General features: G+C 54.5%; 1 protein-coding gene across 1 annotated transcript; it reads right to left on the minus strand.

The window, feature by feature from the left end:
• Positions 1 to 844: 844 nt before the first annotated feature.
• On the minus strand, positions 845 to 26,676 carry COL6A1 (collagen type VI alpha 1 chain). Its single transcript, XM_076341988.1, has 35 exons — positions 26,424 to 26,676; positions 25,488 to 25,617; positions 23,402 to 23,602; positions 22,919 to 23,078; positions 22,583 to 22,705; positions 22,467 to 22,487; positions 22,226 to 22,246; positions 22,081 to 22,125; positions 21,750 to 21,803; positions 20,881 to 20,925; positions 20,753 to 20,779; positions 20,361 to 20,387; positions 20,215 to 20,259; positions 19,916 to 19,969; positions 19,134 to 19,196; positions 18,634 to 18,696; positions 18,409 to 18,462; positions 18,291 to 18,326; positions 18,051 to 18,113; positions 15,610 to 15,672; positions 11,563 to 11,625; positions 11,003 to 11,065; positions 10,464 to 10,514; positions 10,344 to 10,379; positions 9,804 to 9,866; positions 9,270 to 9,335; positions 8,517 to 8,552; positions 8,134 to 8,170; positions 7,237 to 7,245; positions 6,221 to 6,354; positions 5,039 to 5,148; positions 4,550 to 4,733; positions 4,140 to 4,314; positions 3,689 to 3,718; positions 845 to 2,906 (listed from the first exon to the last, which is right to left on the minus strand). The coding sequence occupies exons 1-35, from the start codon at positions 26,530 to 26,532 to the stop codon at positions 2,296 to 2,298; spliced, it is 3,072 nt and encodes a 1,023-aa protein (XP_076198103.1). The 5' UTR covers positions 26,533 to 26,676; the 3' UTR covers positions 845 to 2,295.
• Positions 26,677 to 27,352: the final 676 nt, after the last annotated feature.

A 27,352-nucleotide genomic window follows, 5' to 3' on the forward strand; every position in this document is an offset into this window, starting at 1 on the left:
TGAGGTATCCCCAGTGCTGCGGGACAGCCAGGGAGCCCAACAAGCATCTCAACTGAGATGCTTGGCTAAGAGAGAGCATGACTTAGAGGAGGACATGAGACAAGGGGGAAGCAAGGCAGTGCCTCTCCATTACAGAAATAGGACATGAATGTGGTCCACTGTCTGGGGAGCAAGTGACTGTGGATGCATCCTCAGTGAAAGGTTGCAACAAGCCCCTGGGACATACAGGTATGGCCTGAGAGCTTCCTCAAAGACAGGCACCCTTTAGAGCTGTCTTAGGATGTAAAACAAATGTTTGGGGAGCACTGAGCCTGGCAAAGCTGGATGAGATGTTTGATACCTCCACCACTAGCTCTGTCTGCAAAGCAGCATCCCCACGTGCCTGGGAAATGAGGTACTAAGGAGAGATGCTGAACATCAGCAGAAAGCAAATGCAGCTTACCTCTTCACCTGATGATCACCATCCCTCTGCACCTGGTCTTCTGGAAACAACAGTACCTACCTGTGTAGTTTTGGTGTTTTTTTTTTTTTTTTCCCCAACCAGAAGGCAAATGGAAGCTGTGTAAGCATTTCCCATCCTTTGAGAGCTCAGTGCTATTCTCATAAAATTTTTATGCACTATTTAATAGATGAATATAATTCACACTATTTCTCAAATCCATGGCATTCAATAACAGCCAGATTTGCAACGCAAAAGCAATAGATCTTTTTCTTCTATTCCTTACAGTTTTATCTGAGAAGTTCAGCTGGAGTCCTCCCAAATCCCAGCAGCCTCTATTTTACAAAGTGACTTTTTGAACATTTGGAGCCCTTGAAATTCAAGTCAGACAAACTTCCAACAAGATTGTGGAAAACAATTTATTTGACAAATTTCCGAAGTGGACAATTTTAGTAAAACACAGGCATAAAATAAAACTAACTTGTACAATGGGTTTTTGGATACAAAGTAAAGAGTTTGGGATGCCGATACCTGGCAATCACTGTTGCTTTCTCAGAAGCGCATGAATTCATAGCAAGAGCACCAATGGAAGCGCTGAAACAGAATCTCACCCAGCCAAACCACATCTTCAGTGTGGTCCTGGAAACAACTGTGTAAACACCAAGGGCCCGCATCACCCACATAGTGATAGCACCTTTGTCAGTATATCCGTAGGGTGCAAGTCAAAGACCCTGGCAGATAATGGCAGCCTTTCCCTTGACTCTGCTGACCTGTGGATGAGGCCCTAATCCAATATATAGTACAGTTAGTGGGTTTCCCTTGGGCCCAGGTGCCTAAGTCCTAGATGGTCCTAGAGAAACAGTACTCTCAGAGAGCTCACTGGGAATTAGACAGCTTGGCACTTTTGAAAAAAAAGTATAAAACAAAAAATCCCACTAACTGGGCTCAGAAGGATTTTCCAGAATGGATCTTGGACCATAACACAAGTCATCAGGTTATTCATGAGGTTCCTGGTTTCACTGTAGGACCATGAGATCAGTTAGTGAAGGAGTGCAGTTACATAGCTTCTTCTAGGGTTTCCCCCTCCCCAGTGGCTGCTGTCCATCTTTCATTTGGTTGGTGCTCAGCCTCCCTGCCCTGAATGGAAGTGTCAGCGCTGAGGGATGCTCCACCACCCACCTCCACCCCAGCCCTGGGAAGTCAGTGCCCCATCCCATGGCACTGGAGGCCAGAGATGCTTCCACCCAGCTTGGGTAATGCAGTCCAGCCCTCCCCCCCCAAGCATGGGAAATATGAACCAAACCTGCCAGCCATGACAACGATCCCCTCTCAAAGCTTGCTGAAGTGTTGAACGTTTCACTTGAAGCACAGCATTGGGTTAGGACCATTGAGAGCTGGGCAAGTGCTCAGCTGATGTATGAAAGAAAGCAGCAAATGAACAAAACCACCTGTATCTGAAAAGAGCATAATCAGCCTTATGAGACCAGGCTAGTCCTTAGTGGTACAAAATTCCTCATCCTGATTCTTTCTTGGCAAAAAACAGTGGGATGAGGTTGCTATTGGTGTTCTGGCAGCTTATTGCTAGGTGTGCTTGTGTTTGCCTGCTGTGGGGAGGGAGAGGCAGTCATGGGCAGGGAGGGAAGTTTGAGACTAACAGAGTAGAGCTGCAGATGATGAAGCAGGGGGAGAAGGAAGGGGACTATGCACAGCCAAGCTGTGGCACTATGGCTATCTGCATAGATGCGAATTCCTCAGATTGGTGAAGAATACTGTTAATTTTTTTTTTTGTTTTGTTGGTTTTCATTTTTAGGTGAGACAGAAGCAGGCATGGCCTTGGCAGAAACCCACCCAGATGCTCAGTCAACAGCTATCTTCCTGGAGACAGTTTGGTAGAAGACACCACGCAGCAGAGAGGTATAGTCGGGCACACGGAAGAGGTGGCGCTCCCCGTAGACCACATCATAATCTGCGCTCTTCCCTGTGACCAGGACACGGATGTTGGGTTCATTGGCTTGGCTGCCCACTGCTAGCACGTAGATCTCGATGCCAGCCTGCTGAGCTTCCTGCACAGCCCTCTCAATGGCCCTTGCGGTGATCCCTTGAGAGTTGCCATCAGAAAACACCAGCACTCTCTTCTTCGCCCCAGCACGGGAGGACCGCTGGTACAGCCCCGTGACGTACCGCAGAGCGGCATTGACGTCCGTGGCATCGTTAATGAACTCCATGTTGTCGATGGCTTTGGCGATGACCGTGTAGTTGTACTGGAACTGAGCTTCCACTTTCTGCTGGTTTCTGCCGCTGTACTGGACCACCGAGACACGCACAGAGTCGTCGGCAGGCTTGCCGGCCTCCAGGAACCGCTCTGCCAGCCGCTTCACGAACTTCTTAGTGGTCTCGAAGTTCTTGCTCCCCACGCTGGTGGAGCTGTCCACCAGCAGCGTGATGTCCGCCAGCCCAGTGAAGGTGACTGCAAGGGGAAAGGCCCAGGGCTTGTTACGCTGCATTTCTCCTCCTGCCTCTTCCGTGGAAAGCTGGTGAAGTCACTAGCTGTCTTGCAGGCTTCCTGCTTTGTCAGACTTGGGAAATCCCCACAATCTGGGTATTTGCTAGCTTGGTTTCCCCTACCCCAGTGCTGTCCTACTCTTGTCCTTTTACCCTTTCATTCCTTCTTTTATTTGGTTTATGACAGGCTGCATTCCCAGATACTTACCTGGCTTAGATAATCTAGTGACTCCTGCTGCTTAAATACAGTGCTGTCCTTGCATGTCTGGGGAACCATTTCACCTCCTGAGGCTGGCTTCTTTCCATGATGAGTCTGAGGATTGTATACACTTCTGACTTGGAGGTGTACCCCACTAAATTCCTCCCCCTGTACTCACTTTTCAAGCACCTTTCTCAAATATCCCTGCCACAGTGCTGATTTTTCCTTGTGCTCCCACCACCACATAGCAATTGATCTCATTACCTGCCTCAGCTAAAGCCTGTGAGGGCTAAAATCTGGCACAGCCTGCTCTCTAGGGTTGAGGTGCCTGAAAAGCAACTGTCTAGGCTTTTCCCCCAGGTGCTTTGGGCTGGCGTGTGTGTAAGAGACCCTGCGAGTGTCTGACAAGGCATGCTCCCTTCTCCAGCCCAGGAGCCTCCCTGTTGTGAGAGGTCTCCAAGCTATGCATTCCCACAAAACACAAACTCCCACTTCCCCCACGACAGCACCCGCAACCCCTTCATGTGGCACAAGGAGTCAATACTCACTTGGGCAGGTGTAGTCTGGACATTTCTTCTCTGTTAAGAAAATTAGAAAGAGTAACGTCACCAGCTCACCCAGGAAAACCACTTCTTCTATAGCTTCCCACAAGCCACAGAAGGGACAAATGCTCACCTTGGCCACAGCCACATTGTGCAAGGCACTGTGCAAAGGCTATAAACGTGCACCAGAAAGCACAGAGGTGCGTGCTTGAAAAATGCTGTGGACAGAGATGTCCTGCAGCAGGAGAGGACCTGGACCTGGCTGCAAAGTGTTCTGAGACACAAGATGTCCTTGTCCCTTATTTAACTAAACCTTGAACACTGTTCTCTTCCCTCAACGCCTGCTTAAGAGCATGACTGGGGGAAGGCACGGGCGGGCAGCCTGCATCCCTCGCCCTTTGGCTGAAGCAATCCTCACTACCTTCCTTATTGCCTCCAGCCACAACCTTTCACCCACCTTGGCAGACATACGAGGTGATGTTCTGCAAGAAGGTGTCATCCAGGAGCTCAGCGTAGTTGTCCCTTTGAATGGACAGTCCTGGCCTGGTCGGTTGGCTTAAACAAGCGATATCATTCAGGTGATCTGGATTTGGAGGGTTCCGGAAAATGTCGCCTATCCCAAGGGAAACCACCTGCAGGGAAGTTAGAGTCCATCACCGGATGCGTTCATCATCTAATGCATTCATAAACTTGAACGCCTGTCACTTTGTGAGAGTGCTTCTAGTGACACGTGTCCCACCTGCCCTAGCCTTGGGTAGCAAAGACATGGAGACTCCCAGAGTAGTGCAGAGACTCCCTGCACTACTCTGATGCACAGCTGCTGTGTGGTGATTCCCTGCAGGCAGTGTGCTTCCCCTGTGCCCTTACCGGGGTGACATCGCACAGAGAGTTGAGCGGGGTAGGGTCCCGCAGCGTGTCAGAGCGTCCATCTGTGATGACGATGGCGACACGCTTGTCAGAGGTGAATCTCCGCAGCAGGTTGTCCTTGGTGAACTGCAGGGCTTCTCCAGTGTAAGTGCCCCCAGCTATCCATTTCAGGTTCTTGACTGCCCTGCAAACAGAGACACCAGTGAGCCTGCAAGCTCTTCTCCATGGATACTGAAGGAGCCTCTGGGAACACGTATCTGACATGCTTGTGAGGCAGAGCAACATCCCTGCACAGGGCTTTGGGTGGAAAACTGGCAAGCTCCTTGGCCTTAGCGCCACTTAGAATGCCACCAATTGCTACTTTCCACTAAAGAACATTTAGCACCCTTACAGTTGCAGAAGCTGCTGGCCTGGAGATGGAGGATGGGAGGCGAGTAGGTGTCCCTGGGTCAGGTCTCTGCACAATGCACCGAGACCCCACAGACTCACTGTTTGAGCGCCCCGATGTTGTCTATGTTGGCATCCCCCATGGCCACCAGCTCCTGCGTGTTGTCATGGCTGTACTGCACAACGCCCACACGGGACTCCCCAGCTTCAAACTGTTGGAAAAAACAGAAGCCAGTTAGGGTCAGATACCTCAGGGGGCCCTGGAGAGCTCAGAAGTCCTGCTGGTGGTTTGTACTGAACGCCTTCATGGCAGGCTCTGCTGCCTCTCCTCTGCCTTATTCCAGGCAGAAGGAGCCCCAACAGGAGTGGATGCACATGGGGACCAATTTGATGAGCCAGTCAGTGAAACAAGACCCAAACCCAGGTTTCCCGGCTCAGTGGTCTCAACACAAGCCGTTGGCCATGGTGGGTGGCTAGGAATAGATCTTTTTTCAAAACTTCTGTTTTCCTTCCAACGCAGTGGTTTTGCTGCCCAGCTCTAGCCTTTCTGCTTGTTACCAGCTCTTTCCCAGCCAAAGAGACCCATGCATGCCCACACAAGTGTCCAACGGCAGCTTGTTGTGTCTTTACAGCCTGTGTACTACAGATGTGTCTGGTTATACCTTAAGACTGGATCCCAAACATCCCTTCCAAATCACAGAGGTAAACAAAATTTCCCACGCACAGTGGGTTACCAGGGAAGAGTTAGGAGAGTAAGCATTTGTGTCCCTCTTCAGACTGAAAGACTCACTATTGGGACAATATTGCTGTTTTGGGCTGCAAAGGTCCTTCTTAGTAGTATGCTTAACTGGTAACCTAAACCCAAGCTTGGGGGCAGACAAGGGTGCCTGGGGGGCTGGCCATCAGGGAGCTAGGGGAAGTTGCAACACACCTCATGTGTTATCTACTCCAGTCACCTGAAGTGCTCATCAGGACAAGGAAGAGACTGAGAGACTGACCGATCAGGCAAGTGCTTTATGAGTCGTCTGTTCTGAGACATGGAGGAAGAGTTCACAGCCACAGCAGGCAGAGTCCCTTTGCCCAGAAAGAGTGAAATGTCTATATCTTGGGACAACAAACTGCTGTCTCATCTCCATTACTTTATGAATCTGGGAGGAATCAAGACCCACCCCAGTTACACACCTGAAGCTAAGCCTTGTGGAGGCATCTCCCTGTTTTTTCTGCTTGCAGTGAAAGATAAGTGAGTGTACACAAGCGTATCCCAGCACTCGGTGGAAATCTCACCTTCACACGCTCGTCCTTGCTCAGGCGGTCGATGACTTTGATGATGAAGTCCTTGGCAATCTGGAAGTTCTGCAGGCCGATGCTCTCCGAGCTGTCCAACACGAAGAGGAGGTCGACAGGACCGCAGGTGCACTCTGCAGCAAAGCACAGGAGCGGAGAGGCTTGTGTTTTCTATCTGAGCAGCTCACTCAGAGCAGCATGTTTTGCAGGGAGGCATACCAAAGCAAGCAGCTGATATCTGCTATTAGTCCTGACCAGGTAGGTGCCTGTGCCCTATCTACCCACAAAGCACGGTGTAAAATAAAGCGACAAAATAGCTGCATAGGAGACTTGAGAGTCAGTTTACTAATTTTTCCATTTGCCTTTTGCTCAGCACTCCTTATAAGACACGTAGCATTTCCAAGCTGTGTGTACCCTTAAAACACCCAGTAATTATTCCAAACCCCATTTCTTCATAAGCCTTCTCACTTCTTCCATTCCCCCAGCCCAGGAGGACAGAGGTGACACTGGTGGGCTAGAGGAGGCTGACTCAGCTTGCTCCCCTCTTTCCCATGGCTGAAGGACATCATGTTCCTTTGGCTCTTCCTTCAAGCTTTTGGACTGCAAACCCAACCCATCAGGACAGCATCAGAAAAAAAACCCAGCTCATTTCTCTGCAGACCAGCACAGGATTTGGAAGGAGGAGGACAGAGCTGGATCCCCAGCATGCCCTGAACTGACGTCCCTTTCAACTGCAAAAAGAGTGGAGAAAATCCGTCTGCAGTTTGCTGGCACAGGACACCTTGACAACAGTTTTCCAGTTGTAGGACCCAGCCACAACAGCCTCTGAAGCCGTGCAGCACCCTCGGGGAGAGCTCGCTGCGCTCCCCTGCCTTGCTCATGCGCGGTCCTCCCTCCCAGGCTCTCACCATGTCTCCATAGCAGAAGGCAAGGAGCAGGGAAATGGAGGGGTGCAAGCAAGGAGAAGGGCTAGCAACTGTTCAGTTGCTAGAGCAACTTTGCCAAGTAACACTCACCGCAGCAAGCTAGAAGAGAAGGGAGAGAAAGAGAGAATGTTAAAACGCTTGACACAAGGGTTTTCACACACTAATGTAGGTTTGTGTTTCTGCAAACCCAAAGACACCTAGTCTGGACAATTCAAGCTCATGGAGGTTTCCCTCCCGTTTGAAATACCCAGATCTCTCTCCTGTTAGAGATTGTGATGCCCCAACCTGGAGCACTGCATGCAGCAGAGCTCTGTTTCTGCACCTGCTGATGCATTTTTATTTAAATAAAAATAAAAGCTAATCCTGGAGGGATTAAGTAAATCACCAGAGTATGGAGCTCAAACTCAGTTCCCTAAGTACCCTGCGTCCTTCCAGCACTTCATTACTGGCCATGGGCCAGAAACCCTTTGCAGCACATGTGTACTGCTGTTCCCCATGGCAGGACACCCCAGAACAGACCTCCGTTTCCCAAGGGGGAAAGTCAGACCCTGCTATTTAAGAAAAAGCCATTGTAAAATGGTCCAATCAAATATTTTACACAACTTTGCTCGTATTTTCCCCGAAGGATAATTGTGTATGTACAGAGCCACAAACACAGCAAACCAGTCTGCAGCATGCACAAAGTGAAACACAGTTGCACAACCTACTCTAGAGATGGAGCTGGAAGTCCCTGGGTCAAGAGAAAGGACAGCAACATGCAGAAGATTTGCCTCTTTTGGGTTGCCGTCCCAGCTGCAGGGAGGAGCTCCCACTTCTCCCCCAGCTCGTTGACTTAATTGTGACTCATGGAAGGGGAGCAATGCCCATGGCATCCCTCTGCATGTTGCCTGGGGATGGCCCTGCTTGCTGGGGGCCAGAGAAAAAGCAGCTACCTCCCACTCAGCAAGGAGCCGAGCAGCGTGGGGGGAGCGGTACAGGGATACTCACAGCACATCTTCATGATGATGTCCAAGATTTCACATTCCTGAAAACAGAGGTAAAAAAATGTTTGAATAACAGTGAAGGCAGCTTCCTGGCTCCCAGGTGCTGCTCACCACCCCTGCTGCTGCTTTGTACCCTCAAAGCAGGTCCTGATCTGGAAATGAGTGATGTGCAAGTGGGGCGTGCTACAGAGGGGACTGGCTGGTGATGGACTGACATGAAGGAAATCTGGCCAGTGAGACTCGCTTGGACAGTAATGGGGGGCAGCCACTACCCAGCCTGGGAGCACAAGGCTTCCCCAGCAGTGACCCCCTCCCAGGAGCCATCCTGCGGGGCAGGCGAAGCACAGACCAAGCAAGCAACCAGCGCCCTGATCCTGTTCCACTTACATCTGGTCCTGGAGGCCCCACAGGTCCTGGTGGTCCCTGTCAAACAGAAGTGTGGAGAGAGCAGTTACAAGAGCAGCCAGTCCTATCTGCGGTGTACTCTGCCAATACCTTGCTAAGCAATGCAGAGTCTGGAAAAGTCTCTTGGCGTCCCAGTTGCTGGCCCCTGCCCTGGGCCTTGAGCAGGTACATCTGCTTGCTTGCACGATGCCCTGGGGCTGCACGGGGATGGAGGGAAGGAGAACCACCTTCCACACATACCATGCCCACCGAGGTGGGAAGGCAAGCTCTTGCTGCAGGCGGTGAGCACACACACAGTGTGTGACGTGGCTTGGCATTGCCCCCACAGCACCCAGGGGATGGATGGATGGATGCCTTTTACTTGGAAGATGCCTCTCCTGTAGCCTCCAGGCCAATGTGAGGCAACGCAAGCAAGTGGTGACTCAACACAAACTGAAACGCTTTCAGGTTCAGTATGGCAACTCCGAAAGGCTGCTTGCCCTTACTGAACCTGATCATATGAGAATGCTTTGCTCATGAAAAAGTACAAGTGCCTGTATTTTCTGCCCTGATTTGGGGTGAACATGATTTCAGAGACCTGTGTACCAGGCTGCAGCAGCGGGTTTTTAAACTACCTTGCTCCTGCTGTGAGCAGGGCCAAGCACAGCAAGTCTGCAGTGAGCCCTGCTCTTGGGAACTCCGTCAGCCTGGCACGCTGCGCTCATCAGTGCAAACCCTGCCAGGGTCCTTACTTACTGGGCGGCCTTCAGGTCCCCTGTGGCCCTTCGCTCCTTTGATGCCCCTGGGGCCAGGGGTTGGGTTCTGGAATGAAAACAAAAGCAAAATCCACAAATCTATGTGTGTCAGGGTGCAGTACCTTCCCCTCCAGATGTCTGCTGAGCCCTGCCTAACCACAAAAATGTTAGCTGAGATTGCTGTACCCAACCAAACGAGTTAGGACTTGGGAGGGTCAGGATGGACACTGGGAAAATCTCCCTCCACAGGACAGTGGTGCAGCACAGATGCAACCATTGGTGCTATCTGGAAGCATACAAAACTTTGCAGAGACGATACCCACCTCAACCTAACAGATCTGGAGGTTTGCCAGCCATAAGCTATACGACACAAAATGAACATCTGGAGAGAGCTCCCCTTGCCATCAGACACTGCTTAGTGGCAAAGGGTGCTTGCAGACTTGCAAAGTCTGATGGGCTCTGTTAGAGACCCAGCCCAAAGCTCCTGTACTGTGTTCACAGAGAAAGATGATTCAGCTTTATACAGATTACTCACATCATTGCCAGGGTCTCCAGCTTCTCCTTCATCACCTTTAGGACCAACGTAGCCTTTTGTTCCCTGAAAAACAGCACAGAAGAGACTCCTGCATGGACAGCTGTTGTTAGTGTGGTGAAGTTGGTGCTGGCATGCAGTGACCTTGAGAGAGCTGGCTTGGGGGGGGGTGTGTGTGAAGAGCAGCCTATAGGCTCCCTAGCACCAAACTGCAGTGCTATTGAGGGAGAGAGTTTCTTAGGTGGCTTTTACTATTATAGCACCATCTGGCTCCCCCTGGGTGGCGCTCCCAACCCCAAACTCTGGCTCCAGGCCTGCATTGGAGAGCACTTAGCCCAGGCTGCTGCCCTTGGGTGTTATTACCCACGCACCAAGGCAGAAGCATCCACAGCAGGGACAGGTGGGCAGAAGGAAAAGAGGGCTTTGGAGGAGCCGGCTGCTTCAGGGAGCCCATTTCACCATGCAGCTGATGGAGAGGCACTAGGAGCCAAACCACTGGCCAGAGCAATTTCTGTTGGGTGTATGAGGAAGCAGCACACTTACGTTAATGCCAGGGTCACCTCTGTCTCCTGGCTGCCCCTGGGGATGAAGGAAAGGAAGCACGTTAGGTTGGACAAGCAGAAATAATGGTCTTACAGTATCAAAGCAGCACAAAAAGCTTACCGGGGCACCTGTGAATCCAATCGTGCCGTTCCCAGGAGGACCATCCTCCCCCTGAAAAGGAAGGGAGAAATATGTGAGAGAATGAAAAGCAGACCCCTTAGATAGCACAGCAGCAGGATCCTGCCCTCCTTGGACAGTTTATCTCCACAGCAAAGTGTCTGTGCAAAAAATACGCAACTGGTGGGTTGGACACTGGTGCAGGCAGGTAAAAAGGCCATCTTGCTTGTGTGTGACCTGCACAGCCACTGAGAGGAGAGTGACACTGTCCCTCTCAGAGACTGGGGATATGACCACAGGCTGGGAACAGACTGGGAAGTATCAGGTCTCTGTTGCTGGAAAGTACATCCCAAAATACGGCTCTTTGAGCCTGCAGATGTGATGCATATTCAAAAGCAGGCTGCTTGCAAATTTTCCCAGCATCTCAGCTGTGTATGAATGTAATTTCTTTTCTCCCTGAGTTGGATCATGCTGTATGGAACCAGCCTGTTGTGCATCCTTTCCACATGGCATGCAATCCTCCCAAAACAAATACCACTCACCCTTTCTCCCATCAGGCCAGGGTCTCCAGGCAGCCCAGGTGCTCCAGGCAATCCCTTTGGGCCCTGGAAGGAGCAGAAGAAGCAGTCAAGCATTGTACACCATCCTTTGAGCTGGGAAGATGATGCCTTCTGAGGCAGCCAGCTACCATCATGAGCCCATCACAGGAGATGTTTTGCTTATACAAGAGCAATACAAAGCCCACAGCTGGGCTTGGGATTCAGCTTGCTCCCTGCCCTGGGGATCAAATCTGCTGGCAGATTCAGGTGGCTGCCCTCAGAGAGCAGCTCCCCCAGCTTCTGTGATGGGAAGTCACATGGCTTGTGGTGTGGCTATACCCTCTCCACGAAATGGCCTCTGGGAGGTGGGGAAAAAGGCATGGGCCTTAAGGACCCATGAAAAATGCCTTGATGTGTCTGCCAGGAAGCTAGCACCTGAGTTTGTACCTACACAACAGGTTTCCAAGATCCGAGGGATTTGGGGACAGCCCTAATGGGCAGCATCTCCTGGTCTTCCCTTCATTCCCTCCCTCCAGAAGATGCAGTGATGAAGCAGCACTGACCTCATTGCCGCGGGGGCCATCGTCTCCCCTGTAGCCCTTGGGTCCTGGGGGTCCAGCCTCACCCTAGGGAAACACAAAGAGCTTTCACAACAGGGATTTTCTCTTGATGCTGCTTCTGCCCTGAAGGGCTGGTCCCTTCAGTTTGTGATGTGGTGGGTGGGAGCATCCGCCTTGTGCCTTGCACCCACCAGTGAGTCACCTCTGCCTCCGGCCAGCCTCACAAGAAAGGACCTATTGATGGGGGTTAACGCAAGTGGGGAGACACTTCAAGAGCTCTGCCTGGCTCCTCCCATGCACCCCTGCCTTCCCCTGCCTGCACAGGCTGCAGTTCCCCACGCTTCCTTACACCCTGCTTTCTCTGCAAAGCCTCATCGGCAGCCCTGGCCAGATCCCTGCTGAGCATGAGCCAAAACAAGAAGCTTTCTGGGTCAAGGTATGACACTGCAGGCATGGGTTGAACACCGTGCGCTTTCAGTGACAGCCGGGCTGCAGGAGGAAGCAGCCTCTGAGCAGAACCTCCAAGGCCCTAAAAGCCATCCCTCTCCTCCACACTTCAGTCCCGTAACAGAGGGCCTGGTGGGGAAGAGGACCAGGGAGGAAGGGATGATGCTTTCTAGCAGCAAAGCACAGCTGGGTTGCACAGTGGCATCTCATCGGCTGTGACAGAGGTGCCTCCAGGGCAGAGAATGGTCCTTAGTGGAGCATGTCACCCTGAAGGTAACACAGACCTCCCTCCACAGAGGCCCTCCCCACGCCTTGGGGCTCGGACACGTCTGGGTCGCAGCCAGGCTGGTGGAGGCCCTTTCGTGGCTCTGGGGAGTTTCTGCCCTCAGGAGGCTGCAGAGCCCTGGCAACATGTGCTGAAACGGACCAAAGCTGTCACTCTGCCACATCCCATCTGGGCACTGGCCACTCACTCCATCAGCTGGAGGGCTGGCCAGAGACAAGAGAGGAGGCAGGAGGAGATTTTTTTTTTTTTTCTTCTCTCCAAGAGCTCCAAGAGATGTCCAAGGGAGCCCCTCCACCTTCTGCTCGGTGTCAACAGTCCTTCGTGGGGTTTACTTGCCAGGAGATTGGTAATGATGGTGGGTAATGATTGGGTAATGATGCTCTCGTCCACGGGTCCAAATGCTTGAACAAGGCAGCACTCACACGGAGCTGGGTGTGCAACCAGTCCCCAGGCAATGGAGATGACAGAGGTAGGCAGAGGGAAGGCAGAGAGCAAGCTGTGGTGGGAGAGAGCGATGGCTCGCCAATTGCCCCCTCCAGCATTGCTGCTGCAGGCAGCGGGCGTGCCAGTTCAAGACTCCTGACCTCTGAAATGTTTCCTGCAACAACCCACGTGACTGTAGTCTCCTGGCAGGTGGAAGGCAGCACTCACTCAATGGTACCTGGGCTTCAGCATCACAGTGGTGCATGCCCAAGAGCTTCCTCCATATTTTCAGTGCATCAGCAGCACCTCTGAGCTTTTTGGGAGCTGCCTCAGTGCGGTGGCTGAGCCTAGCCCAGCTTTGCAGCTGCTCTCTCAGCACCCAAAAGCTGAGGAAGCTGAAATCCCCTCCAGCTGTTGTCTCTGCTCCTCTTCACATGACAGCAGCTGGGAGAAGCTGGTGCCAAACATCCATGCATGCTGCACACGCCCTTCTTCCAAGGAAAGGTGTACATGTGGGTGCAGAGGACTTAAAATTACACAGTGCAGTGCAGAGCACTAAATTGCTCAAAGACATGTGACCTTATTTCTGCACAAAAGCCCAGAAAAGAGAAAGCTGGGAAGGAGGGACAGGAACTCATCATCATTTGCATCAGCCAAAGCTGGATCCACAGCACCCTTGACTCGTGCTGTGGCTGTACATGTCCTCACTGTAGCACACAGTGCAAATCCCTCACGGCCCTGGAGGAGTTTATGAAGATGCAGGATTTTGGGCCGGGAAATCTTTAGCAGCTCCCTGTCCGCTACCTTTCTGGGTGTGACAAGAACCACAGGAGGGATGGGCACCATGGCCAGGAAGAGAGAGGGACCACCAAACCTGCCCATGAGGATCAGGGAAAGAGTGTGCTGACCTTTAGCTTCTCTTGGATAGAAAGAGGATGAAAGGGAGTCACAGGTTAGCGGGAGCCCTTTCCCCTTGCCAAGAGAAATATGCTCCAAGAGCCAGAGCTTGCAGATAACATGGCTTGAAAAACACTTGTGTTTGCCAAAGTCCTACTCTTGCCCAAGCCCAATTACGCATTTATTTTTAATTTAGCCAAGCAAAAGCATTCTTGCTCAGCTTATGGAAAAAACATCCTCGCTTTGCAACTGCTTTTGAAATCTCCCTGGAGCAGTGGAGGTGCTGGGGCAGTCTCTGGTCTGTGGAGGCATCGGACCTGCTTCTGTAGTGCTTCCCTCTCTGACAGTGGTTTGACTCAAGTTCAGGGAAAACTGGTGTCCCACAGGCTCAGTGACAACAGGGAGACCGTTCTTTCTCCTTTCTTCTCCTTCTCCTCAGCAGTGAAGGCTGGCTGGAGGCAGGATCTATCCCAGCCTGGCTCCCCACCACGCTTGCACAGCTTTGACTCCCAGGCTTGCATCAAATCTCCACCTTAATTCTGTCTTCTTCTGTGCAGTCCTTCCCCTGCCTTGAACCTGGAATGAACCTTTACCACACGGAGAGCAGCTCCAGTCCTTCCTCCTTCGCTGGTGTCAGCCTGCAGCACTGGTCCGTTACATGCACACATTCAAAGAGCTGCTTTCATACCAGGGCCACCTCCCAAAATGACACCTCTCACCACGGCAGTGCCCAACAAGCTGGATACTGCCAGATGTTCTTTGGTTGTGGCAGGAGCTCAGCTCAGCTACAGACAGTAGGATCTGGACAATCCTCCTGTGTGAATTTGGTGCTCTTCACTAGCACGAGACAGGCTCGAGGGAAGCCTGACTCCAGGCAAGTACAACCCTGGCACAAGCATGTCCTTTCCCCAGGCTGCGGCATGGTGCAGGTCTGCCACGGGCGTCACCCATGCTGGGGATAACGTGAACGCAACAGCGGCCCCTTCATGGCTGTCCTGCACACCAAATCTCCTTCAGGGCTCTTCAACACCTGGTCGACCATAAAGGAGTTCAAAAGCTGTCTCATCCTTGTCCGCACGCTGGTCTCCATGCTTCACCCCTTGTGGAAGTCCTGCGCCACCAGTGTGGGAACGTTTATCTCAATACTTCCCTGTATCTTGGGCTCCATCAGAACTCTGATGGTATGGGTAGGAGGGGAGTTGTCCCACAGAGCCCCGTCCAAGGGTGATGTCAAAGCATGCTTTCTTAGGTGCAAAGACCCTGTTGGCCATTGCAGTCAGTGCTATTGCCATGGAGGATTAACCCAGCAACACCTCCAGGCCCAGAGTTATCAACTGGGAACTGGGTACGTCTTTGGAAAGAAAGAGCCTTTAAGTGTGCAGGGGACAGAAGCCTTCCTCAGGCTGGAGGTAGCCAGCTCTGCTCTCCAGAAAGCCTGTGGGGTCTGAGATCTGTTCCTTGAGGCACATGAGGACAAGCAGACCCCAGAGCAGGAGGGCCAGACCTTGCAGCAAGTGGACTTGAGGAATGCTGGCTTTGGGACAGACTGTCTCTGCAGATGCCAAGGGTGTCAGGGACACCACTGGGGCCCCGTCAGGCTATCCTCACTGACACAAGATGTCTCATTGACTCCTTTGACCGAGGTGAGCAGCGTCTGGCCCCAGGCCTGAACATTTTGTGCGTTGCTGCAGCTTGCACTTGCCAGTTTCCAAATCTGTCAGACGTGTTGACATCTGTTTCCATGGGACTGGGAAATGGCGTGGAGGTTGTTCTGTCCCCAGCCCAGCAGCCAAGTCTCCATTTTTTTAGCCCTGTTCATATTATGGGTTCTCCTAGAAATTCCTGCCCCTCTTCACCAGCTTTGGATGATCACTGGTCTGGAAGATGCTGAGAACTTGCCCCAAGATGCTGCAACATCAGTTAAGCCCCCTACCCCACTCTCCCCACTGCCCCAACCACTTCCACCTGGGATCCAGAAGGTTAATCCAAGCTCTTACCTGGTCGCCAGGTGGTCCGAGGGGTCCTTCCCGCCCTTGGTCACCAGGTGGTCCAGGCTCTCCCTGAAAATGCACACAGAGGGCATGAGAAACTCATAGAGGGACAGGCATAGGGTGCAAAGGCCCCTGCGTGCAAGGGGGCGCAGGGATGCAGCACTGGTAGTACATGCTGGACAGAAATGCAGTCATCCAAACAGGGAGGTTTTTGAGGCAGATTCAGGAGCTGGGTAGGAAACTATCAGAGGTGTGGGGAGAGAAAGACGAGCTAGTGTGGCCACCTTGATTCTATGAAGCCAAGAAGATAGGTCTAAGAGGAAGACCTTCTGAAGGATGGGAGTGCTTGCCTCTGGATGACAAGTTTCAGCCCATTTTGTGCCAGAAAAGCAAATGCCTGGAGAGATCCATCTTGCAAGGCTTCTGCAGATACACAGACCTGGCCCTGGCCCCAAAACATTGTAGTGGCTTTTCCCAGCCACACTCTGCAACCATGGCTGCTTTTCTAGGGCAGCTCCTGCCCTGGGCAGTCTCTGCATGGAGAGGAGCTGCTGTCCCCATGCATGGGCAGAGACTCCAGTCTAGCAGCCTCCTCTTCCTCCAGCCTGCCATCCCTGCAGAGCTAAGGGGATTTCCAAGGGAATGAGCCAGCAGATGGGGAGGGATGTCCTCACCTCTCACTGCTGATGCTCTCCCCTCTCCTTTGCTAACATTCAGCACCCTGAGCCGGGTTAGGGCTGTTTGCAGAGAACTGACAGCCCAGGAGAGCCTGGAAAACCTGAGTCTGGGTGGTTTTGCACCTCAGCAGCTCCAACAGAAGGAAATGCCCAAGGGCTGGACATGCCTCAGTTCCACTTTCACTTAACCAATGTGGAAACGGACAGCCTTCCACCAGTCTAGCAGAGCTGCGTCCCAACAGGGCAGTGTGTCTGCCAGAGCCGGGCTGGCTCTAGGGCACCTTCCCCATCTAGACCCATGGCCAGGAGCGAACAAGCCAGGGTTGCAAAAGAGGAGTCAGGAGGCACAGCCCCCCATCCCTGCAGCCCAAGGGCTTGCTGCAAGCTCCTGGCAATTCAGAAGAAAGCTTTCCCCCCTGAAAAGTGGAGCATTACCCCTCACAGGGCTGCACGACAGCTAAGCACAGAGCTTTGCACCTTACAGCCAAGCCACCCCCGAGATCAGCCAGCTCCCAGTGCTGCAAGACAAGTATCTTTGCACAAGGTGCTGCTCTGCCTGCAGCCCTGGGACGTGGGGCCAGGCAGCCCCCAGCCCGCAGGGAATGGAGGTGTTCAGAAACTTCCTGTGACAGTTACACCTGACTTAAAACTTTGAAGAAAGCAGCTGAAAGCTTGGCGACCTAAAGGTGTTGTTTGCAAGCTAGAAGCTTCCAGATGCCTAAGCCAAACAGTAAATATAAAACTCAACTTCCAAAGGGCCCTGAGCACCGGTGGAGACATTTCTGGCGAGGTTACACAGCCTCGTGCTTGGACTAAAACTTGGAAGGAAGCAGCCCATCATCTGCTGAACAATTTAACTCCAGGACACTGGCGTGCCTTCATCTCCCGTGCACATCTGCCCCGCACACCACGTGCGGTGGTGCTGCCGCTCCCTGAGCGGTAAACAGGAAGGGGAAGGCTGCCAGCAGCCCCCTGCCAGAGCTGCCCCCTCCCCAGGACGTACCTCTGCCCGCCCCTCTGAGCTGATGGTGGGTACTGGCTGTCCTCACAGCAGGGACAGGGGAAAAGCAGTGTGGTGGCGGCTGCCCAGCAGTGCAGGGACATGGCTGGCCACCCACCAGGATGCTGCTGCTGGACACCCTGGCTCCCACCATCCCCACGCTGCGCAGCAGCGCCCCTCATCCCTCCCTGGTGTGCGTGGCACCTCTGCTGCTTGCCACATGTTTGTCCTGGCCTGCCGACAGCTCCTGCCTGTCCCTCCCACAGTCACGCTCGGTGACTCACCCCCGGCAGGCAGGAAAAATACTTTCCTAGTGACTCCCACCCAAAAGGGGAGGGAAGGGTGTTCCCCCCCCCGTCCACATCCATGCACACTGCCCTGCCACTAATGGCACCTGTGCCCTCCTGCCCAAGCCACGGGTACCCCATGCAGCCCCCAAGCACCCGGAGGAAGACACCTTGCCTCTTTGCTCTCCATCAACTGGTTTTGCAGCTGCAAGGCAGGGGCTGACCACTCTCCACCTGCTCTTGGCTTGCTGGCTACGCTCTCCTCTGGGTTTTGGCTGTTTGGTGATTAGCTGCCAGCATAAAGGGGTGATTGCTGGGGGACAACGGCAGGTCCCCCCGAGGCTGACAGGTAAAGGCACTGAGCTTGCCTGCTGGCCCACAAGCTGGTGGAGTTAGCCACTGGGCACCTATTTCCAGCCCCTGGCTGCCAAGCTGACCCCATTTGCAAGCAGATGCTGAAAGCTGCCCCGCGGATGCAGTTACCGGCTCTCCTCTCGGCCCGCGGTCACCCGGTGAGCCTGGGGGGCCCCTTTCTCCATTGCTGCCCTGCAAGGAGATGGTGGGAACACAAAATCAGGACTTGCTTCCAGCAGGAGCAAAGCACTTCCTCATTGCCCACCTCTGAGTGGGCTCACCCACAGCCCTCCTCCTCCTCTTCTGCAGGGTACCAGCCCCTGCCCGTGGCCTGCAGGCACGGTGCCCGGCAGTGGTGCCCTCACTTACCCGTTCTCCAGGAGGACCGTCTACACCTGGAGCACCCTGCAGAGAAACAACAGGGGTGATCAGGCGGTGGGGATGGCTGGCAAGCATGCATGGGGGACATCACGGGCAGAGGACTCACCTCGTCGCCTGTCTCTCCTGCCGGTCCAGGCTCACCCTGGTTGCCAGGTGCACCCTGCATGAGCAAGCCACAGGGTGCAAATGAGACAAGTCAGCAGGTTTCGGAGCAAAGACCTGCGTGCTTGCAGAGCCTTGGGCAAGCTCTGCTTCAAAGCCAAGGCTGGAGCAGGGGATCTCTCCCTCTCACAGAGGGCAGAGGATGCTCACACAGAGGCGTTTCACCCACCTTCTCTCCAGGGCTGCCAGGAATCCCCTGTCGGCCAGGTTTTCCATCATCTCCAGGCTCCCCCTTCACAAGGACACAAGGCACCGTCAAGACTGCATCCAGCGCCCAGCGGTGGATTTCAGCTCCCACGGCGTAGAGGCCATCAGGAGCCCCAGTGCACCCCAAGCCCCTTTCTGGGCTGTGGTCTCTCCCCATGGAGCTCCCCATCCCCAGAAGATCCCCCCCCCACTCCACCTGCCCAGTGCGAGCCACCTTGTCACAGCAGCCCCCCAATATCTCAGGGATGCTGGTGCCAGGCTTGTGGGCACTTGCTAACCTTGGGCATGCTGGGAGTCACATCGGCTAGATCTTACTGTGGGTGACAGGCAGCGTCCTCTAGCATAGGCTTGCCCCCAGGCAGTGCAAGGAGGCCAGCGATGGGTCAATCGCCACCTCTCCCTCTTGCAGGAGAGGGGTCCCAGCACCCCTCCTTCCATGTGGGGCTGGGCACAGTGGCTCACCTTTCCTCCCTTGGGTCCGTAAGCACCGGGATCTCCCTTCGGTCCAGGCGGGCCTTGAGCTCCCTGTTGAAAATAAAGGCAGCATCACTGAAAACCAAGCCAGTATCACTATCTGTGGGAAATTGGGCATGGACTGAGGAGTGACGCAGGGATGGCATGGTACTCTTGCACCATGGACCTGTGCGAGCAATGCTGTGGCCACGTTGCTGAAACACTGCAAAACTGAGAGTGCTTCTGCAGCTCAGAGGAAAATGGCAGAAAAGGTGGTTGTTGGGCTGCTGTGGCTGTACCACAGTGATACTGGTGCCACCACAGATGTGTCATCCTGGGAGCACGGAAACAAGCAGGGAAACTGGAGAAATGCAATGTCAGAATAATGCTTTCCAGAGCCCTCCAAGATCTCCAACATTTTCTGGGTGGCTGATCACAGCAGACTGAAATTCGTTAATCCTGGGCTTGCCTATCTGGAGCTCTGCAAGCTCTTCTTTGCCGAGTTCCCTGTGCTGAACAGCCTCTGGTCAAATGCTCCCACAGCGTGCAGCTTCCCAAGCAGCCCCGTGCAATGGGGGACAGCTTCCAGGCAAGGACAAGGCTGACTGCCCCGGGGACACCCCCGAGGTGCCATGCCTGGGATGAGCATTGCATGTCTAGAGGCACGTTTCTGAGCGCGGCAACTCCCTCCCACAGTTCCCTTCTTGGGGGGCTTCCCGTTTCCACATGCCATCATGGCAGATCTGCTGTGCTTGTTCATTCACATGCACAGGCACCCACAGGGTACATACGTCGAATCCGGGTGAGCCTTTGCAGCCAGGTAAGCCAGGGTATCCAGCTTCACCCTGTCAGACAGACAAAGCAGGGGTCTCCATGAGCGGTGCCCATGGGAAGACCCCATCCATCATCTCAGAGCCCTGAAAGGGACGTCCTGCCCCTGTCCCTGGCTGGTAGGTGGACAGCCCTGCAGGAAGGCAGCCCCACTGCCCCACATGGGACACTGGCTTCATTCCCGGGCCCCACAATGGTTTTGGAGGGGCAAAAGCCAGGGTCCTCAGGCTAAGCAAAGTGCCCCGGAGCAGAGATTTACCTTCATGCCATCGATGCCATCGATTCCACGCCTGCCCTTCTCACCCTGAAATGGAGAATAGGGACCATGAAGAAGTGATTTCCAAAGACCCTTCTCCCTCCAGGCGTCAACCAGAAAGGATAAATGGTGCAAAAGCAGAGGCTGACCTTGGCTCCTTTGGCTCCTCTTGAGCCCTGCAAAGGGAAGGAGAGAGATGTTAGGCCCCCATGCAGAGCAGATCCATTCCCCCACCGCACTGCGGTCCCCATGCCAGCTTGGTCTGAGAGTGCAGGCATTCACTGTGCCCCTGCACACTACCGGTCTCTCCCGTTCTGCCTGGTTGCACCCACTGCACAGTGCTTGTCTGATCCCCAAGGCTGTCTCAGCTGCAAACTGGCTGATGCTGTCAGATCCCTGCTCCTGGCACGGGCAGTGCCGGCAGGAGGGATGGATGCGCGGGCACGTACCAGACCCCAACACCATGCAGCTGCAGGGGCAGCCCAGGGTAACCAAGCAGGGGAACACAGAGGTGTCCCCCCAACACCCTTTCTGTCCTCACCTTTTCTCCTCGACTTCCTTTGTCACCCTAGAGATGAAAGGAGAGAGGAAAACAGAATGAAAACACTTGCAGCACAAAGCCTGTGGCCCATCTAGGAACCACGCCCATTACCCTGCAGCCCCACGTACCTTCATTCCTTGGTAGCCAACAGGTCCCATGTCCCCTGGCCTGCCCTAGAGGACAGAAACATGGTGTTACAGAGGCAGATACTGTCACCACCCTCGCCATGGGGCAGTTTTCCCCCAGGCTTTTGATGTGGGGCTCAGGCCCCAGCCAGCATACCCTCCTGTAGGAGGCTCTCCCATAACTCTGCTCCTTGTTTGCCCAGTCTGGGAGCATGGGATCATTGTGGAGGGCAGAGGGAACCTGCCTTCACCTCCACCATCTCCAGCCCGTCCTGGGGGTGAGGGAAACTGAGTGCTTGGGGACACATCATCTGGGATGAAAGGGAAGGGCAGAAAACCCTTGGGAAGGAAAAATGCATGGCATGGGGTTTCCAAATTGGGAATGCACAAGATGAGTAACTGCACACTCACGTGTGTGGGAGAAATGCACCTCCCAAAAATAAGTGTACCTAGTAAAAAAAACGGAGGAGAAGGGAAATAGTTTCCTCATGCTATTAGCTTATTATTTACCAAAGGTTTCCCTGTAACACTGCTGTGCTTGTCATGTCAGAGGATGTGGGAGGGAGCCCGGAGTCCACCCCTGGGCTGGCATACATGAGTCAGAGACATGTCCTCCAGGAGGAACGGCTATTTTGGGTGAGGAACAAGGAAGCCTTGTAGCAACAGAAGAGGGGGCCACCCTGCTGCCCACCAGGAGCCACTGCTCAGCAGGGTGGCTGCAGAGGGGGACAGCTGGCCATGACCCCACTGACTACCCCATGGAAACAGGGTGATGCAGGGGCAAGGGCTGGTGAGGATGCACCCAAGAGGTCTGGCCAGAAGTGGCCAAAAAATAGCCCCTGCGCAGTCATAAGGGCCAGTCCTTTACTTACTGGGTCTCCAGCCTCTCCTTTTTGGCCGGGAAGACCTGGCTTGCCTCTTTCTCCCTGCAATACAGGACAGAAATAAAGTTAGCTCATCATCCCCAGGAACAGAACAATGACCTATTGAAAGGAGGGCAGGGAGGATGGTAGCAGGAATGCTCCATGGATGTGTGAAGCAGATGCCAGCTGCGTTGGAGCATGGTGTGGGTCCTCATCCACCTCTCCATGGGGCAGTGGTGGGGTGCTGAGGACCCGTGCATGCCTCACCGATCTCTGAGCATCCCCAGTGAGCCCATCCCACCACGCCGGTCCCACAGCATGGCCGCAGCCAGTCCCTCACCTCATTGCCCGGGTCACCGGGAGGTCCGGGGGGCCCTCGAGAAGGCTGTGGGAGAGAGGTATGGGTTAGACCAGCCACCAAGGCACAGCCTGGGGCCACGGAGATGCAAGGGAAGGGGACAGAGGGTGTCAAAAGCCCGACTCACCTGGCACTCAAAGGAGCAGCACTGCTCAGAGAGAAGGAGAAAACAGCATTAGAGGCAGCGGGCAGCACCAGGGCCAGGCTGCACCCTGCTTGAGGGGAGCTCCCCCACCTGGCAGGGGTCAGGCAGGGGCTGCCTGCAGGGCAGGGCTGTGCCACTGAGCCCCCCCTTGGCTGTGGGTGACCCGAAGGGGATGGGCTCAGGCACAGGATCGGGGGGCAGCAGGGCTCTGGGGGACACTCACCGATTGCTCTGTGTTAACTTTCTGCAAGACAAGAAAGCAAAGAGAGCGGGTTTGAGGGGGATGGGTGGGGCTGGGGAGGGGGCAGGCTGGGGAGGGGGTGGGCAGGCGGCACTCACAATCATGTCGATGATGGTGTTGATGGTTTCCTCCACATCGAGCTCCCGGGTTGCCTTCAGGCTGGTGGCGGTGAAGTTGCGGCGGTAGGCATGGTCCGTGGCAATGATGTTGAGCCGCTGGTCCTAGTGTTGGGGGGTGAGGAGGGCAGAGTGAGTCCTGCGGGCACCCATGCAGGACCTGTCCCCAGAGACCACTCTGGGGCAGGGTGGCAGAGGTGGCATCCTCTCTCCAGGGAGGGGCTCTGAGGGGCACTCAGAGCCTCCTTTGCCATGCTGGGGGTCCCGTGGTCCCACTCAGGACCCCTGCAGGGAGCATCCCTGCTGCGTGGTCCCTACCAGGTGGTTGGGGGAGATGGCGACAGAGAACACTTTGATCCCCAAATGTTTGGCTTCATTGGCAGCATCGTCCAGGCCTCCACAGGGCTCCTTGTACCCTTCCAAGGGGTGTCCATCAGTCACCACGATCAGGTATTTATTCTCCTTGTGATGGGAGCCACTGCAAGGGTTTAAACACAGGATTTAACGTTGCAAGGATTTAACAGATTTAGCTGGAGAGGAGTGGCTTGGGCACCTCTGAACACTCACCCTAGGCAGTGATCCAGCCTATGGTCAGGGCATGCCTCATCCCAGCAAAGCCGGAGCACCTAGCAACCTGCCACCCCCGTGCCTATTTCATGCCTCGGTGACCTCCTCTCCCACCCTGGGGACAGCTCTGCACAATGCACAGGGATGTCCTAACCCAGAAGCTCCCAACCTCCATCCACCACGGCCATACCACCAGCATCATGCCCTCCGCCCACCCCAGCCCCACTGCCTTACCTGATGAGCAGCTCCTCAATGCCCCGCTTTATGGCACAGTCGGTGTAGGTGCCCTTCCCAATGTAGTTCACGGCTGAGACACGGTTCTTCAGCTCATTCCGGCCGCTGGGCATTGAGGTAAGGCTCTTGATGAGCACAACCTCGTCGCTGTAGTGCAGCGCCCCGGCATTCCACACCAGGTTGCGGTCGCAGCGGTAGTACCTGCGTGGACACACCAGAACACGTGCTTTCAGCGCCTTTGTCCACGCCCTGCCACTACCTCCACTTCACTTGCACCGGCACGCCATGCAAAATGCAAATCCTCTGCCAAGCATTGCAGCGCTTTGCTAGGGCTCCCTGCTCTCCTATAAGGCTGGGTTGTGCTTCACATGCAAAGCCCAGCCATGGGAGCAGGGCGGTTTGTTCAGCGGGTGGAAGGGCAAAGGGGTGCAGCTGGTGGGTGTCCACAGGGGTCAGACAGTTTGGCAGAGAGGCTTTCCAAAGAGATACCAAGCTGCAGTGGCTGGAGCTGAGCAGGAGATGCTGAGCCAGCCAGCCAGGTGCGTGTGTGCAAGATAGGTAACTGCTGAAAGACCCCACCCAGGACTGCAGTGAGTTTTCCACTGCAGGACGTGTTAAAATCAAAGAGGGATGCCTTCCTCTGAAGGATGCTCTGACTCAGAGAGGGATGAGTGTGTGTTGAAGCCCCGTCCTGTGCGCTGACACAACCTGCACCTGTGACTCCCTGGGACAGGGGCATCAAGACTCCCTGTGCTTTGGTCAGTGCCCCAAAAAAGGTCTTTTCAGGATGCTGGGGCCAATCCCAAAGGGATGGGGTTGCACAACTCCCTTGCTTTCCCAAGCTCATCTTCTCTTTGCCCAGCAGGACCTTTCCCAAAGCCACCTGAGCATTGCCTACTGTTCTCCCCTCCACCCCACCACTGCTGGCTGCCTTGCCATCATCCATGACAACTGCACCGCACACGCTGTGGGTGCCTGGCAGCATGGCATGCACAGTGGTGGCTTGCAGGGAGATGTCTTCAAAGCAGGTAGAGAGTGGCAGGGTGAGCACAGGGCTGTTTGGGATGGGCTCAGGAGGTCCATCCATCTGTCTGCATGCAGCAGGGGCTCTGGACAGAGCCCAGCACCTTGCTTAGGAGAGAGTCATGCTGCATTGATGGAGGCCTGGCAGGTTGTTCCCAAGCATGAGGCTCCTGGTCACTCAATGCCTTGTTAAGGTAGCTCTTCTGCCTGGGCAATGGGTAGGTGAGCTGCTAACCCCCTCCCACCTGTCTTGAGATGGGAACCTTGCCCCTCCAGCTCGTGCAGCACTGGAACATCCCCATAGTGCACCAGCACACATCTCCCGCTGCCCCAAGGACCAGGACCCATGTGCCTCCAGGACCCGTGGTGCTCCTGTACATCCCTGAATCTCCTGCCAGCAGGTGAGCCATGGCCTTTGCCTGCAGCTCTTCCCAGAATCGCCACCCTCCAGGATCTGGGAGCTTTGCGGCCCCCGGGTGCCCTCACCCTAGGAAAGCCAGGGTCAGACCGGGGTTGGTGGTGGCAAGGGTGGGTGAGGAGGAGGCAGATAAAGGGCACTCTGCAGGGGCCCCCAAAGCTGGGTTCAATGCTCCAGGGTATCCTGGGGGATGCCAGTTGCAAGGGAGGGTTTGCTCTGCGCGGTGCCTATAAGTGCTGTGTGCACATCAGAGGTGCCCTGCTGCCACCCAAGCACCTGGGTTGTCCTGGGCCTGAGCAGCCGGTGGCATGGGGATCAGCATCGCTTTGGCCCTACAGAATAACCAGCCGGCCAGCTGGAGGCGGTGGGGCTGGGGCACTGCATCTGCCCTTCCAGGAAGCCCTTGCTTTCCCGAGGGCGGGTGCAGGCAGCCCTGCTAAAGGCATGCTGCTGCTCTTGGCATGGACGGAGCAGAAACGGGGTGGCCGTGGACCAGGAGAGGGAGGAGATGCTCCCACCCCCTCCCCATCAACCCCTGCTTTCTTCCTCTCCCTCCTCAGACAGGCGCACAGGGCGGTCTCAGCATCCCACCCAGCACCAGACTCCATCCCTAAAGCAGCCTGGACAAAACCCCAGGAGATGTACCTGTTTGTCAGCTTATCAATAAACCGGTTGGTGAAATCTTTCACTTGGGCAACCAGGTCCCCAAAGGGCTTCACCCTCAGGGCAACACTTTCTGAGGTGTCCAGGACGAAGAACAGGTCCACAGGGCAGTCTGGGAAGAAGCGGAGAGGCAGGAGTCGGCAGGCGGCCCTGCTGCCTCCCCAGCCCGGGCTCACCACATTGCCTGCCCGCACGTCTGCAGCCCAGCTCCCTTCCTAGCAGGCTCCCAGGATCTGCGCTAAGGAGACCGCTTTCACATCCTAATCCCACGCAAGACATGCAAGCACACACGCTGGGGTGAAGTTGCTCATTTCTGTTTTGGCATCAAGGGTAAGCTGGATCAAGCACATATTCAGAAAACATCACTTTGTGGCATTTAACAGTTTCCTATACATTTTTTTCCATTTACATTCGAAGGGTATCTTTGCAAGACCAATACTTGTTACTATATAAAATAACATGCAGCTGCAGCAACCACTTAAAAAAATAAAACCAAGACATGATAGCAATTAATGCAATGAGAAACTAATGATTTTCTGCCACATCCTGGCACAAATATAATTGCTGAGGAGAGCAAAAATGAAAACACTCCTTAACAGCCAGCATCAAAACAAAAATATTTCAGAAAGCTAAACTGGTATCAGCTGTTATCCCCCTCTCCTGCATCCCAGTGCTACTGGTAACACCTGACAAGACAGAGCCAAGGAGAAAGAGCCAAAAAACATTAAAAGTGGGTACATCTTGTAGATCCTCTCTAATCGTACATCACTTTCCTCGGCAAACACAACTCTTCCCCCAAACATCCTGACAAAGCTGTGGCTGTGTGCGGCAGTGGAGGCACCCAGGAGGGAAACAGCAGCCGGACTTCTCTGCTGATCCCAGGGAGGAAAAACACCCTGGGAAGCAGCCTGGGCTTACCTTCTGCATTTGCGACCCGGGTGGTGATTTCTGGGCGCTGAGCCCATGAGACCCCCACCAGGAAGCCAGCCGGGAGCAGCAAAGTAAATAGAAAGTCTTGCAGCCTCATTTTGCTTGTTTCAGATTACCATCGAGCTGGATTGAAGAAAAAAAAGCAGGGAAGGAGAACCTGGCAGCCGAGAGAGGCCGCGGTCTGGAGGCAGGAGTCGCTGAAGATATTTTTTACCGCTTTCCCCTTGGTTTCTGTGGGAGGAAGAGCAGGCAGGAGGGTAAGGGTGAGGAGGAGACTTCTCCAGCCCGAGGACAGAGGGAGGGATCAGGGGCTGTCAGCTGTGAGTCAGAAACGAATGAGGCATTTCTCCTTACCCTTTTTCTGGATGTCACTGTACCTGCAATGGCACCCTGGCTACCGGTGCCTGGGATCTCCACAAGCCTCACACAGGGAGCCCTGGCACAGTCAGTGCCCAGCATCAGCATCCCCCTTGGGGTTCAGCCTGCTCTGTGGGGCAGGGAGGCTCAAGGCACCTGCCAGACTGCTCCCTCCCAGCTCCTGGGCCAGGAAAGCTGAGGCAGGGGGACAGGCATTCCCATTGCATCCCCACCTGCATGAGAGCTGGCCTGTGTGCTAACCAGGGGAGTCCCCACCACAGGACAGAGCTGGAGCTGCCCCATGACCACCCAGAGATGGGGGCACCTTGGAGGCACCACATTTTTGGAGAAGCACCTTCCTCCCTGCCTTTCAGGGCTTTCTACTCAACCCAGTCAGAAACCTGAGGGGCAAGCTGAGAAAAACCCCACAGGGATCCCCACAGACTCGGAATGAGCCCCGTGGGCCATGCTCTGGGCAGGGAGCGGGGATGGGGTCAAAGCTGTCAAGCTCAGGAGGTAGAAGCAGGAGCCCAAGCCCTTAGGGGTGCCTGGAGATGAGC

Source organism: Aptenodytes patagonicus, chromosome 6, assembly GCF_965638725.1.
Source record: "Aptenodytes patagonicus chromosome 6, bAptPat1.pri.cur, whole genome shotgun sequence".
NCBI lineage: Eukaryota > Metazoa > Chordata > Aves > Sphenisciformes > Spheniscidae > Aptenodytes > Aptenodytes patagonicus.